At 41.1% G+C, this 16538-nt stretch overlaps 1 protein-coding gene across 1 annotated transcript in view; it reads right to left on the bottom strand.

Moving 5' to 3' along the window:
- LOC308090904 (protein diaphanous homolog 3-like) overlaps positions 1–16538 on the bottom strand; it is a 337084-nt gene that overhangs the window by 146484 nt on the left and 174062 nt on the right. Inside the window, exons 18-22 of the mRNA XM_080436177.1 lie at positions 15954–15986; positions 13604–13699; positions 10608–10702; positions 9881–9982; positions 4538–4777 (exon numbers count right to left, since the gene is read on the bottom strand). Coding sequence (XP_080292303.1) covers positions 4538–4777; positions 9881–9982; positions 10608–10702; positions 13604–13699; positions 15954–15986 — 566 coding nt within the window. The remainder of the gene's footprint in view (positions 1–4537; positions 4778–9880; positions 9983–10607; positions 10703–13603; positions 13700–15953; positions 15987–16538) is intronic.

The raw sequence follows: 16538 nt of genomic DNA, 5'->3' as shown, positions 1-16538 counted from the left end.
GAGCTTGTAGATCTGCTATTTTTGAAACATTTTGAACATATGAATCTTTGAATATATATATATATATATATATATATATATATATATATATATAGCGAACATTTGTAACTGAAATCTTTGCTTCTGGGGGTCCCTGGAACAAAACATTTTACAAATGTTCGCTTTTTTAAAAAAAAGCAGATCTACAAGCTCATAACTCAGTGCCGCGCTATGAGCTTGTATATCTGCTATTTTTGAAAAGACAAAGACATCTAAAATGACAGAGATGCGTTTCCTGGTCTTGTTGGATTAAGCTGTCAACATTTGGAAGACAGACATGGAGGTGAGGTTGTTCTCTGCATGCCCTGCCTTTGGACGCCTGGTTACAACCAGAAAAGAGTCTTTTCTTGCCCAATCAGTACAAGAGCAAACAAAGTCAAAGTCATCTCTGAATGGCTCTAAAAACAAACCATAATCCTAAGAGATTATATTGTGATTATATGATTATTACAATTATGGCAGCACAATGTATCGGATGCATGCACTGTGTGTACTGTACTGTATGTGTGTGTGTGTGTGTGTGTGTGTGCACTTATATTTTCAAGAACATGAGCACCCAGTTCTAACAAGAGCAGAGTGACGGTATAGTGATGAATGGCTGTGCTTTGGTTGTTACTGTGGAAACTGCAGTGAGGTTGCCTACAGCTCTAATGTAACCAGTGGAGGTCTCCTACTCTGGGATTATGCTCTGTTCAGTTCCCTCCGCCAATATAATACAGAACGACTAATCTTTGTCACTTTTTTTGTCCTCTCGCCGTATACAGCAGGCACGGTCGCTTTTTCCACGCCTCCCCCCTCCCCTAAGCATGTTGTTCATTGTTGCTGTGGTCCTGCAGTGTGCGCGTCAGCACTCAAAAAAAGGGGCCCCTGGCTTTAGCCTCAGTTATCTGGGGTGGGCAGGTGAAGCATAATAAAGCGCTTCCTGGGTTTGGCTTGCTTTGATAGATGCCAGCAGATAGAAGTGGCCCAGGCAGGCAGTCGGGTCGAGGGTTGATAGTGTTCAATCAAATGAAACAGTTTCAAACAAAAACGTCTCATCACAGCAGCCACTTTAGATCAGCAACACTAGATAGGAGCCACGCTAGCCACCATCCAAGGTGACATAAAAGCAAGACAACCGCAGTAATAGAAAACAACTGGTGGTGCACGTGTGTGCACGGTCGAACCACCCCCCGCCCCATGCTCACGCACTACCACAAACACACACACACACACCAGTTTTGATTTTGACAGCACATTATGATTCAGTCATAGTCTCTTGAATAAAATTCCATTTAGTTTTAGTCATATCTTAGTCATCTGAAATGTTTTAGTTGTGGTCTAGTTTTAGTCGACTAAATATCATAAGATTATAGTCGACTAAATCTACAGTCGATTTAGTCGACTAAATGTATTTTGGCGGTGCCTGGATGGCGTCATAATGGCTGATTTTACACTTGGTTGCATGCTGAAAATAGCCGATCTACAAGCTCACAACGCGTCGCAGCATCTGCTATGTTCAGAGCGCAACACCCGAGCGCTACCAAACATACAATGACATGCCTTAGTTCTACAAGATCTATTTTCCACTCGTCCCTCACTAACATTTGAGTCTAGTTTTTATTTGTTGACGAAATTGTTAATATATTTAGTCTTAGCTTTAGTCATCATAGCTTAGTTTTTGTCAGTGAAAAAAACGTTATTGGCATAGTTTTAGTCAACAAAATCAACACACACACACACACACACACACACCCCCCCCCCAGGGCATTCACCGAATAGTCGAATATTCGAATATCAAACCGACTATTCGATTAAAAAAAATATTTATTTGTTTTAGATTTTTTTTTTGTTTGTGGCTTTTCTACAGCAGACACGCAGCTGTGAGCTCTGGTGTGACGTCAACTCGCATTCCTTGAGTCGAGTCATCAATGCAATTGAGAAAAAAAAAGAAAAAAAAACGTTTTATTTCTTTTATTATTTTATTTTTTATAATCAAATCGATTAATCGAATATTCGAATACTTATAGGTCGAATAATTCGAATACTAAAAATCACTATTCGTGAATGCCCTAACACACACACACACACACACACACACACCAAAAAAAGAAAAGAACATGCGCATGCGAAATGTGTGTGTGGTCATACACGCACACACACACATGTCTATAAGACAGTAAATCAGTAGTTGATCAGGGAGGGAAAGTCTTCTTTCTTAAGAGTGTACAGAGGAGAGCAGTGATGACGTGATCCTGTTTCCAGGCAATCTACTCATCCTGTACGTGATAAGACAGGAGACATGCAAGACGACCTGATTGCTGGGACCCTGCCGTCTCTCACGATGTGTCCTTCATCATGGGCTTAATTCCAGCTCGCAAAATGTGATGTATGTCTTCCCCCCGCCTTGCCGTCCCAGTTTTCCTGGCACTCTCTAATTTATACTTTGTAAAGCAGGAATGCCAGGAAAAAAACAACAACAACAACAACAATACAGAAACGTCCTGCTCAGCCTGCCAGCAGCAGCGCTCAATCTGGATTCACATCGTCATTCAAAGACGTGATGGATGAAAGTGTGTGAGGCCATAATAATATGCAGAGCATGTACTATTGTATTATGTAATATGTATGTATTATTGTCAGATTGGGAGGGAGGCATACAGTCAAATCAAAACTTTTCTTACATTATGTACTCTCGAAAACGTGACACATACTAATTTTGCGACGTCAACAATTCATAGAGAAATACACCACTCTATATTATAGATCTTCTCACTTCAGAACAATCTGATTTCTGTTGAAATTTGAAATCATAAGCTTTTCACTGGTACATTTTTCACAATAACCTAACCAATCGATCTGAATGCGTTTTTGACAACTTCTCTAAACGCTATTAAATATTATTTTGTATTTGCGAGGGTCGGCCCCTGACACTCGCGTCAAAAAGACATAGGCATCGGAAATATATTTATTCATGTATTTCAATGTTAATAAATACAGTTTCTGACTGCGTGTTTCCACAATATCCTCAGGCTCCAGGACCTTGTAGCGTTACTTTTTCAGTGTTCATTCCGTATAGACAAATGCTGTAATGGGGTGTCGCTAAAACAGAATGACTCGTGACTTTAACTCCGCGATTATGAACATGGACCCTGAAGGCCATTATACAGTAAAAGTCTATTAACAGTGGCTCAGGAGGTTCCCGGTTCGATCCCTAGCTCCCCCTGGGTTACTGCTGGGATGTCCTTGAGCAATAAGACACTGAACCCCTATCTTCTCCGATGAGCAGGTTGGTGCCTTGCATGTTTTTTCTCTGCCGCCAGTGTGTGAGTGTGTGTGTGTGTGTGTGTGTGTGTGTGTGTGTGTGACTGTGAGACTGGGTGATGGTAATTGTAAAGCACATTGTGAAGTGCTTTGGATAAAGGCGCTACATAAATGCACCATTTACAACCATATTATGGACACGCAATTTTACATTCTCAGAGTTAAAGGTAGGGTCAGTGATTTACTTTGGTTAAAACAAGTGTTAAATAGCTCTATATTCTGATAGTACTCATTGCTATAGTGTGTTTGTTCAGTAAAAGGAGTCTCCCATGTCTCTCCAGCTCTTTATTAAACAGAAAATGCATTTTCTGTGCTCTCTCCTGATTGGCTTAAATGTTGTCACCTACCTGAAAATGTACTATATTCTGTTAACTAAAGAGCTGTGACCGAACAAACGCTCTGTAGCAATGATTATGTACTATCATAATATAGTACTTTAACCTTTTTAACCAAAAAAAAAAGAAAAATCACTTACCCTACCTTTAAATGAACATTATTTTAGTGTATAGCTGGGCCAGCATTTCTAAAGACGCAGGACACATTTATCCAAGGTTATCCACAAAGTGTAACTAAACTCAGCCTGTGTCTCCTAGGAAAGAGACCATATTCATTATGTCGATGGTACACAGTAAAACCCTGATTGTTACGGGACCATTAAGATTTTATTGTGTACCCTCATAAATGGAGCTTACCCTCTTCGATCATGTACTTTATCCCATCCAGACTGGGAACGCATATGTGTGTCATTTTAAGATGTATTTGGCTATTCAAAAATAGCGAGTGCCGCGCTATGAGCTTGTAGATCTGCTATTTTAGAAAAATCATGAACATTTGTGCAAATCTTTGAATATATATTTTTGAAAGTGATCATTTTTTACTCAAATGTTTGCTTCTGGGTGGGTCCCTGGAACAAAATATTTTACAAAAAGTTTGCTTTAAAAAAAAATATATATATTCAAAGATTTGCACACATTTTCACGATTTTTCAAAAAATAGCAGATCTACAAGTTCGTAGCGCGGCACTCGGTGCCGCGCTATGAGCTTGTATATCTGCTATTTTTGAATAGCCAAAGCAATCTAAAAATGACACACTACATGCTGTGTTCCTGGTCTTAATGGGTTATAATTATTGGGGGGAGAGAGAGAGATGGTAGGAAAAGATCAGATAACTAAAGAGGTTTCTCTCTTGTGTCACCTTGCACAGGGAGCTGAGGTCGAAGCCGAACGACTGGGCGTTTCGGGAGCCGGCGTTCATGTAGTTCCCCAGCAGCAGCACCAGCTCCAGCAGACGGCTGAAGGCGCGGCTCTTCCTGACCTCGTCGCAGGCGGCGCTCACCGCCAGGATGTCCGGCCGCATGACGCTCACCTGCTCCTCCAGCTGCAGCCGGAAGAGGATGTGGCCGAGGCGAGGACGCAGCCGCTTCACGCTGCTCATCTGCAGAGAGAGAGAGAGGAGAGGAGCGGACAGAGGCAAAGACACAGAGAGAGGGAGGGGAGGGAGAGATCGAGAGAATGGGAAGGGGCAGAGATGAAAAGAACGAGAACAAATGGGAGGAAATGATGCAGAAGGAGAATGAGAGAGAGAGGGGGAACACAGTCAAACTTCTATATTAACTACAATCATGCTTTTTTTTTTTTTTTTACTTTGTGCCGTTCAGCCAATCCAATTTAAAACACATTTATGCAATCAGCGCGCCAACAAAATGTTGCTAGGCAGTAGTAATAGATGCTGGCAGTGATTTGATTTGGGACCCGGGTCTGGTAAGTTAATTGCTGAGTTAGTGTCCATATAAGGCTGAGTGCGGAGGGGTTGCAATATACAATGGGCTGCCTTGGATTACCACTCAAACACAATTACAGTAAATTGGAAAATATTGCATTGTGCCCAGGGCCCGGTCACAACAACAATCACGTGTGTGTGTGTGTGTGTGTGTGTGTGTGTGTGTGTGTGTGTGTGTGTGTGTGTGTGTGTGTGTGTGTGTGGAGGGTGGTGAAGAGATCATCTGTTTCACACAACAGCTGGCTCTGTGGTATGATGTCCTGCATCAAGGGTTTAATTATAGCTACTGTAATGTTATCAAATGACTACGAGAGAGAGAGAGAGAGAGAGAGAGAGAGAGAGAGAAAAGTGCTAAAATAAAACAAGCACATAGCGGTGTGTCTCCTTGTGAGGAGAATTAACGAGTACAGTGCAAAAGAGAAGAAAGTAAACAAATGCAATGCTGTGGGTGAACCATGACACCATTCCTTTTCTATAAAAGCACTGAAGAGAAGAAGGACGATACTGTACTGAGAAAAGAACCGAGCACCTTTTCCTTTAGACCATACATGGGCAACTGGCGGCCCGGGGTCCACATGCGGCCCCACCTTCACTTGATGCGGCCCACAGGTTAATATTGGAATACTGATATATTATTGAGTTCAGCTGTTACAATTCCAAACATGCAAACATGACCCGCTTTAATTACCTATATGCCTATATTAGTAGCTTTATGACTAGAATTTAAATTCTATTGTATTTTTAATGTCCAATGTATTTGTATTTAAGTTCATAAAGTTAACATAAATATAACTAAATGCATTTGAAATTAAATAAAAATGTTACTTTTCAGGATTCCAATTCAAAAATTGAAAAAGAAGAATTCAGGATTCCAATTCAAAAATAGCAAAAATAGCAGATCTACAAGCTCAAAACGCGCTGCGACGCGTTTTGAGCTTGTAGCTCAATATATATATATATATATATATATATATATATATATATATATATATATATATATATATATATATATAGTATATATTCCACTGTCAAACATCTCTGCCCAAAAAGGAAGTAAACTAACCAAAGCTACTTATAGACAGGGATGATCCTAATAATAATAATCAGGTGTACCAAACATAAATGTTTTACTTGTATTGTGCATATTTAATAAGATAATCTGCATATTTGAATGCATTAGCAGAAATAGCGAGTGGAGGTCATCCACCTTTTGTTTATGTTTTATATTATTTGCAGTGTAAACAGTGTGAATGTTTATGGTGGTTAATTAGCATACATTATGCACAATTAGGTAACAACTCAAAGAAAACCGTTCAATGTTAGTCCAAGTACTTATTTTTTACTTCCTCAGATCACTTCAGAGGCAGTAAATATCACAATAAACTGTTATATGTACAGTATATGTAATAAGCTATTATGTCCATAAACAATATTTTTGTATATCATTTATTATAACTTCTGGACAACGTTTTGGAAACCAATGGTCAACACTGCCAAACATAGCTCACTTGATCCTAAGGGACATTCTCCTGTAGAATACATTTTTGTTTAGGACATTTCTTGCATTGTGCATAACATGATGATAATATGAATATTGGACAAATAACTGGACATAATTCTATAATAAATAAATGTGTCGATAATTTGGCTGTAGGTAGACAAGAGTACAAAATATTCAAATTATTATCAAATATAACGGGTGTATATAAAATGAGGTTTTTAGATAGATATTGCTTAAGGGTCCCTTTAAAAAAAAAGACGGTTAAGGGTCCATTTTTAAACTCTCAGATTTAAATAAAGATTTAAACACTCTAGGATTTGCTATGTAAACGTGTCAAATAAGTTAACTGTTTTCCACCTCCACTGTTCTTTTTATTTTATTATTTTATTGTGTAAACATCTCTAGCACAACAAACCAATTATTGCAGCAGAGCACAACTCAGTTCTTGTCGAAGTCAGAAGGCATCAATGGAGTAGGAAGTGTCAGAGGGGGTGTGTGTGGGGGGGGGTGTTAGGGTTGGGGGGGTAAAGGGAAAGAAGAGAAACGACAGGAGACAGACAGTTACAAGAAATAATTAAATGGCGCTCGCGTACACGCAACCCGCGTACACACACACACACACACACACGGGTAAATATTGTGGCAACTTGAAATAACCATCTCCACTGTCTGACAACCCATATTTAAATTCTAGATGAAGGATTTCTATTCCATTCAAAGACCCCCGCCCGCCACACACAAGAAAAAGTCGTCTGACAAGAATTCCTGCCAACATCGAGGAGACGCACGTTGTGCAGAAAATGGAATAGTAGTTTGAAGAACAACCGCTGTTTTGGGAGGGTCCGTTTTCCCTCCAAAAGGAAGTCGGACTGACACAGAAGAACAGAACCAGTGTTACGGTAAGACAGGGAGGGCAAACTCTATACTCTGTGGAGTGTATCGGAGCACCTCACCCATAATTTAATACTGTTGAGGTACCACAAACATATCATAACACAGGCTTTCTCTTTGTATTGTTCATATTCTAGTCTCCCCTCTTTCATTCCCTTGCCAAAGAGCATGTTCAATGGCTTTTACACGGGTACGGAAAGAAACGACAAGCCCTTTTTTTATTCTTCATCGTACAATGGTATCAAAAGCTGTAAATCTACAAGCTTACATGCACGGATGTGACGCATGGTGAGCTTGACATGGCAGATGTTCAGCGTGTAACAACACCATCGTGCAACGGAACATAAATTCAGCATGAGCGACAGCATTCCTAGCATCTCCGTGGGACCGTATGGAGTTGAACGGTGCACACGTGTCTATGCCTTTAGTTCACGGTGCAAACGAATGAGTTAAGGTTCAAAAACTGTGCGCCGCATACAGATGCGAGTAGGGGATAAAATGCGTGTGCTTGCACAATGGTAAATTAAAAATTCCCTTTGAACCTGTGGGCTTCGCTGTTGCGTTAGAGTGCAGGCCTCCCTGGGCCCACGCATGCATACAGAACAATTTATGTAAGCTAGCCGGGCTCTTCGCTCTATACAGTAACATGTCCCTGATGAGCCAAACACACAACAGCTGCAGTTGGCTTTCCGTTTTTTTTTCTATCGGCCCGTTCCATCACGCACTCCCACTGTCAGCTCTGAGTTCCTCCTTCTACCTTTTTTGAGTGGTGCCAGCCACTCCTACACTTGACCGTGTGTGTGTGGCTGTCCGTCCGTCCGTATGTTTGAGCACGGCCTCAACAGCTGCAGCTGATTGCAACACAAAGACGCAACCAGTTACACTAATTAACTCATCACAGGCACCACTCTCTTCACACTGGGTGTGATTTTTCTTTTTTCATTGTATAACAGGTAGGGTCAGGTGAATGCTGAATAGGGCACGAAGTTGCTGTCAGTGACTGAGTTGCAAAGAAGCAGTGGTGGGAAAAGTACTCAGATATTTTACTTAAGTAAAAGCTGCAATAGTACAATATAAAAAATACTCGTTACAAGTAAAAGGTCTGTGTTCAAAATGTTACTTGGGTAAAAGTAAACAAAAGTATTGGCTTCAAAATATAAGTACCAAAAGGAAAAGTACTAAAATGTTTGAAAATAGCAGATCTACAAGCTCACAACGCATCAAATCTTGGTATAAAATAGGGCTAAAGCGGTTAATGTGTGTTTTATAATATAATCATTTATATCTACAAAGTAACTAGTAACTGAAGTTTTCAAATAACTGTAGTGGAGTAAAAGTACAATGTGTGGATCCGAGATGTAGTGAGAGTAGAACTAAAAGTAATGGAAATTGGAAGTACTCAAGTAAAGCACAAATACCTCAAAATTGTACTTAAGTACAGTACTTAAGTAAATGTACTTAGTTACTTTACACCACTGCAAGGAAGGCACAGGAAAATGTGTTACAGTGCATCCCAAATGCATAATTCCAAAAGGCGGCAAGACAACGAGGCAGACATAATTAGGACATAGTGTTGCACTCGTATGTGAAACAATTAGAGAGCAACTCCACAGGTGTGCTGTCATGTCGTTTAAGGCTTAAGAAGTATGGCATAAAATCTGGATGTTCAAATAAAGTGTGTGTGTGCGTGTGCGTTGGAAGGAGAGAGTAGAAGAAATTGGGACGTTATAAGAGACAGAGTCTAAAAAAATAGGTTATGTTATGACCTGTGACAGCCGGCAGAGAGACAAATAAGCATCCATTGAACCCCCTACGTTATGAAACTGAACCGCTTTAATAAATGCACACCATGTTCAACCTTCTATAATATTATGCATCACTGTTGAAAAAACAGTTCATGGGTGGAATGCAAATGAATATTTTCCTCTTGCTACCAAAAATACAGTAGAGCAAGACAATCATGTTGGAGACGTTTGTTAAATGTACAGTAACTGCTGCAACGATCATTTGGAAATGAGCATTTTCAAAGTATCTCCAACAAGTGTGCAAGATTCTCTTTTTGTTTCGGACGTGAGAATACTGTAGAATCCTGAGTGTAAATTTAACTCTGGGGGGGTGGACCTGTAACACTGAGGATTTTACTGTGTAAAAACAACACACTATTGTGTGTGTGTGTGTGTGTGTGTGTGTGTGTGTGTGTGTGTGTGTGTGTGTGTGTGTGTGTGTGTGTGTGTGTGTGTGTGTGTGTGTGTGTGTGTGTGTGTGTGTGTGTGTGTGTGTGTGTGCGAGCATGTGTGTGTGTGTGTGTGTGCGAGCATGTGTGTGTGTGTGTGTGCGAGCATGTGTGTGTGTGTGTGTGTACTCACCACAACGCCAAACTGCTCAGGCTCTGACAAATTAGCGTACTCGCTTTTATACTTGGCCAAGGCGTTGAGTTGTTCCTGTTCGGGGAGGTGTTTCACCAGGTTCTACAAAAGAAGAATTATAGAGGCAGATTAAAGGAGAGGAGAGGAGGAGAGAGCACAGAACACAGAGCCATTGTTTATTTCCAGTCAAAAATAATGACCTGATCTTTTCACCGGCACTAAAAAAATATTGCGAGTGGCAGGTAATCCTGCATTTTAGGTAATCCTCTCATTAAGTTTCAAATATAAACAGTTAAGACCCTTTTGTGTCTGTGGGAGTAAAGCCATTTGACATCAGTGCATTATCAGCAAAGTGAAGAGCAGTGTGAAAAGGAACTAATTTCAAATTAAGAACCTTTCAAGGATTTTAAAGTTCCTTGGCAGCACTGTGCTGCATTAACCTTTTTAACAAAGTTAACACAATGAAAGAAATGACTTCAATGCATTTGCTGTTCAAGATTCATTGATAACGTGATTAGCATGTTTATTGTACACAGCCACATCTCCATTTAAGCTGTCCCCTGAGATTCCTAATACTTACATATGATAATTAAGATGAAGCATGTCACACTATGCAACAGTTAGGTGTGCCCCAGTCAACATGCGTGTCTATCTACAGGTATATTAAACATATAGTAGATCTGACATTGATCATTGAAGACATGATGGAGGCCAATGCAACCCTTACCTGGACCATAGGCTCTGTAAGTTGGTCCTCGTTCACCTCCACTATCATCTGACGAATCTCGTGGTATGGCATGCGGAAGGAACCCAGGAAGATGGCTGTACATGGACAATAAGCATTAATATACAGTAACAGCATCCATACACAATGGCACTTAAAGATCTATGAAAAACATTAACAAAATGTGATTTTTTTTTTTCATGAATGGAAATACAGGAGGAGGAGGAAGAGGAACAAATAGAAGAAGAGCAGCCAGTAGGACAGCAGGAGAGCTTCAATGAGCCTTAGATTGTTCGTCTCTGGAACTCTACTGGAGGGATGGAAAACCCTAAACAAAGATATTCCTTGAATTTGGTGTTTTGATTATTGTGGTGTAGAGCATGGGTTCCCAAACTTTTCAGCCCGTGACCCCAAAATAGTGCGGAAATTGAATCCTAAACCTGGAGGTCATTTATGCACATAAACTTGCACGTTCGGTGCGCATTTTGTAATGTATTAAAATGGTAAAATGTACTATTTGTAATCATTTTTAGATTGTATTTCATACAGTATGTTGAATTTAAAATTGAAAAATATATATATATATTTATTTAAAATAATAATAATTATGACCCAACTTTGGGAACCCCTGGTGTAGAGCACTGTCTAAATGCACGTCAAGTGCTCCAGACTAACTTCTTGTTTTGGTTGCACAGGTGCGCCTAATGTTTTCAATTAGCTGCACCGGCACATACTTTATAGGTGCATACCTTTTTTTACTGCACCTTTTGGTGCAACAATAATACTGCCCGACACTCCGACTTATTTGTGTATCCCAAAGGTCAAATTAGCCTTTGTGAATTTGGGGGATAAACAATTACCTCAAGAACAGATATGCCATTAGTGTAATATCACTTATATGCCGATATCTCATTTGGCTGACCAGCTGAAACACTTTTAAACCCATTTGTCTGAGGTTTTTTTTTTCGTAGTTACTGCACTTTGGCTTTGTAGGGCAGAATTGACTGAAAAAATTGACTTTTATAAATCATTTAACATGAAAGGTGCCTAGATTTTGTTGTTGTTGTGATCACGTGATTTCAGGGTGTACTCTTCTTCGGTGGTGCTTGGATCATTCACAAGCCCTGCCACCCCCCCCCCCCCCCCCCCCAACCAAAAAAAACTCAAAGTCGTCAGAAGTCGACCTTGGCAGTGTGGCCGTTTGGACGATGTCTCGTCAGAAGTCGTTCTTGTGCAGTGGTCGAGTTAAGCCAACGGTTTGAATACAAACAGGAAAATATGTCTTTCAGAGACAATGATCGTGAACGAAAAGTTATAATAATACATGGAATCTGTGTCCAAGTGGGTTGAGATCTAGTGACTGCAAACGCCATAGCTGATTCCCATCAGTTTAATACTAACCAATTAGGGCCATCTCATACCCTGGATGGGGTTATTGACATCCTAGAAGAGTCCACTCCCATCCTGGATGGAAGTGTTCCAGGATTTGATGAAGGTGATCACTCAGAATAACCTTTGTGTTTATTTGCAGTGACCCATCCATTTAAGGAAAATAACCCAGAATGCAAAATTGAGCCACCGAACCCCCCCCCCCCCCCCCCCCACTGTAGGGGTCAAGTGTTCAGGCCCGTGTCGTCGGTTCTCTTGGTTTTGCGCCACACCATGCTCCTCGCCCTCTTGTGGAGAAGAACATGGCGATGGATGACTCATCCTGACCATATCACTTTTTTACCCACACATCTTTAGACCAGTGCCTATGGCTTTTGCACCACTGAATTCTCATTTGTCTCTGTAATGAGGGCTTTATGCACTGTCACCCTGCTATAATCTCCCTCTCTCTACCCCTCACACAGCTCTCTCGCTGAGACAGTCTGATCACACACCCTGCAATGACATTCTCGGTCACCTGGGTAACAGTTCGGGCTTTCCTTACATATTGCTCTCATGCACAAACATCACGGTCATCGAATGTGAGCTTTTGACCACGATTTCTATTTACTTTATCCATTTCCCTCGACTGAAATGCAGATGTCACTTTGGCCACTGTTCCTATGGAAACACTAGCCAGTTGAGCAGCCTTTTCTGACTGAAGCCTACCGGCCATCTGTGCCCCCCGATAATGAATCATTTTTCATAGTCTCTTAGAGCCCTTTTCTCGTGCCATCTTGATCAGAAAAATCAAGGTCAACTGGACCCGTTCGGAATGTTTAAACATGCCACAGAGCCTGACCATGTTAATTGCTTAATTGCGTCATGCAGTACACCTGCGTGGAAGCAGATGCGTGCGTTATGATTCTATACAAATTTATTCCGTTTTTGACACTTCACGTCTGTACAGTATACACATGCATACATTTAATATCAACACACACAGACTCTATCTTATATGGAGGCACACATCAATGGCCCGCTCGCCCTTTTTTCTCCTCATTCCAGCAGTATAGTTTCAGCTGCATTTATCTCTTTTACTAGGCTGATTAAAGACACGTCTGAATGTGATGTAAGCCAATGAGGTGCTAAGGTCTAGTATTGCTCAAGAGATCAGCTAGAATCTAGCTAGAATCTGCTAGATCCTCATTAATGCCAATGTGTGTGTGTGTGTGTAAACATACAGTAATACAGCGAGAAAGTGAAATTGAGAGAGAGAGAGAGAGAGAGAGAGAGAGAGAGAGAACTCTGAGACTCAAAATGAGTTGCCTCAGTTATGTATTAAATCTGTATTTGTTTTTCTCGTTTTTACAGGGGGAAACACTTTTATTTGGTGCCTTCATACTGTTCATGTTTCACACTCTCTACATTCTGTACAGCAAATAAATGCGATATGCAAAGAACATGGTATAAGCTGAGACTGCGGCATGGCATGGAAATATTAATGTATGTACACAGCATTTATATGTACACAAAATTGATAATAAACACTGTGTTACTTCAAATGCACCGTGGCTTTTTCTGTGAGGAGAGGAGGAGGGGAGACAACAGGGAGGAGAGGAGATACTTACATAGATTCTGTGCCATCTTGGCATCGAGCACCTTGAGTTCTTTGATTCTCTTCTTCAGCGTTCTCTTCTCCTCAAAGTCTTCCTCTTCTCTCTTGGCTGATGGGGAATACATTAGAGGTGTGATGATTCAACACATACAAACCATCACGTCGCTATTTACACATTAAACACATGCAAAATGCAGTGAACTATACGCGAACGCACGCAGCATCAGGGGAATTCATTAATTTTCACTCGCTCTCCTCCCACCCGGTGTCAAACTCCTGGTCGAGAGGGAAAAAAAGGAAAAGCGGATGGGAGGGCGGCGTTTTGCAGAAGTTTATGGGTGTTACTAAACGCTCCAGAGGGGAAAGGAGAGTCAAAGCCCAGCGCACCGCTGATGACGTCATTATGCACAACTTATACACTACTTAAGCCATTGGTTCTCAAAGTGGGGTCCTTGAGGGAGTTCCAGGGGGTCCGCAGCTAAATGATGGATAGTGAACCAAATGGACCCATACGGGTCTGTAACTCTGAGGATGTACAAATGGAACCATTTGGTTCCATTTGTACACTCTCAGAGTTAAATTAACATTGATTTTACAACATAAATTGGGGTCCCAGAGATAGAAATGCCATTAAATGGGGGTCCGTAGCCTAATGCATGTCAAACTGGGGGTACTTGAAACTAAAATGGTTGAGAATCACTGCTAGAGCTGTAAAAATATATTCTCTTATGGGGATCCCTGGCATATATCTTTCAAATGGGGTCCGTGGGATAATAAGTGTCAATTTGGGGGTCCTTGACATGAAAAAGTTTGAGAACCACTGGCTTAAACTCACAAAAACATACATATGTTTGTGTTTCTGTGTGAGTGTGAGTGTGAGTGTGTGTGTGTGTGTGTGTGTGTGTGTGTGTGTGAGTTCATCCAAGTGAGCAGTATGCAGCAGTCTGCTGGTAACAGGATGTTACGCTTCCAGCCTGGCATGGAGAAAGGGATTAAGGCAAAGGACTGTGATCACATCACTGACGCACACACACTGGCTGTGTCCGAAAAAAACACTCACTCACTCATTCACTACTACTGTACCTCCTCCAGGGAGTTCTATGTAGAGGTCTGGCCATATATAGTGAACTCATCTGCCAAAAAAATGAAACAAAATACTCATGATGTTTAATGACATCATTGCTGTTGTGTGTCAGATAAAGGTCTGCCTTTTTCTTTCAGCGCTGATGGATGATGGAATAGGGTTTGTGACAATGACCATCGTTTGTACCTTGCTTTTCATGATGCATTGTGGAATAAGATGAGTCCACTGTATAAGATATGATAATTATTGCTATACAATTGGACACCACAACAAAATGGTATAATCAATATTAGATTTTTGATTCCCCCCCACACCCCCTTCTCACTATATAGTGAGTAGGGAGTGATTTCAGACACAGCCGAAGGTGTGGGCGAGGCCACCACAACACACACACACGTAATAACAGGCAATAACAGATCTGTCTATGGGTCAGAGGTCATTGTGTGTGGGTCAGGTGGTGTTGGTGGTAGTGGGTTAGAGTAGTAGGGGCTGGAGATCAATTCTGGAATCCCAACTGGAGAAGACTCACATACTACAACACACACATATGGACGCACACACACCACACACACACACACACACACACACACACACACACACACACACACGAGTATGAACCTCCTGAGCAACACTAACAAAAAGGAGAAAGGGAGAACACTGGAGCGGGAGTTCATTGTTGGTTTTAATTATTTAAGACACCAGATTAAGAGAACAAAATGTGCATCCCAAGAGGACCCTGGGTAATTGTCTGGTGTTCTAATTATGGTGTGTGGCGAGGCGAGAGAGGAGCGTTGGAGAGGAGAGGAGAGTTACAGAAGAAGAAGCGAGGAGCATTAGAGGAGAGGAGAGGAGAGGAGAGGAGAGGAGAGGAGAGGAGAGGAGAGGAGAGGAGAGGAGAGGAGAGGAGAGGAGAGGAGGTGTACGTCAGTGAGAGTGGACAACAACACATGGCATCCAGGGATTCATCTACTACAGCAAAGGAAGTTCTGCTCTTCCACTTGGGCCTGGACTCCTTCCAAACAACACCATCCCTAATTAAAAAAGTGAAGAAGTGGGCTAGTAGCATGTCTGTGCACGAACACGAACACACACAAACACACACACACACACACACACACACACATCTTCAGTGTTCATTTAACTCAGAGTGTACAAATTAAACATTTGTACCCTCTCAGAGTTAAACTAACACTGTGGATCGTACAGTGTACAGCTACAAACCACACCGATACCAAACAAACACTGACTGTACACACACAGGAGCTACCCATGGACTTACATGGCTCTTCAGCTGGAACACTCTCCTCACAGTCTTGCAGAGAGTGAGAAGAGGTACGAGACAAAAACAACAAGAAACATGGAAAACACTGGTTGACTTGGAAACAGGTACATAATAAAACAAATGACAAGGACATAAGTAGAATTTCTTAAATGGATAAAAGGAAGGTTTGTTCACTGAGAGAAGAACACAAACAATAAAGTATGTTACCGTGGATAAGAATGACTGCTAAATGGCTAAATTATAAATTGTATTTTAGAATGTAAACTTTTGGTTTGATAAAAAAAAAAATCGAATAATTTCCCCCGTTCTCAAATCTAAGAGAAATTACATTTTACCTCCATTTCCATGACATTTCAATACGACATATAAAACCAATTAAGCAGCTCATCTCAATCAAACAGCCACTTATCAGCATCATACACCAACTTAGTTTTAGTTACATCCATATCAATACTGTCTCCACCAGGCTGGATGGCCTAAGGCACAGAGAGCCAAAGCATCGGAAACTATGTTTTCGCCCATGTCATTCCATCAGTGTGTCTGTGCGCAGCTAATCTATGGCACGTTTGACTGATCGGTGTG

The sequence above is a fragment of the Gymnoscopelus braueri genome (genome assembly GCF_963280865.1).
Source record: "Gymnoscopelus braueri genome assembly, chromosome: 1".
In the NCBI taxonomy this organism is placed as follows: Eukaryota; Metazoa; Chordata; class Actinopteri; order Myctophiformes; family Myctophidae; genus Gymnoscopelus; species Gymnoscopelus braueri.
This window is presented reverse-complemented; position numbering and strand designations above follow the sequence as displayed.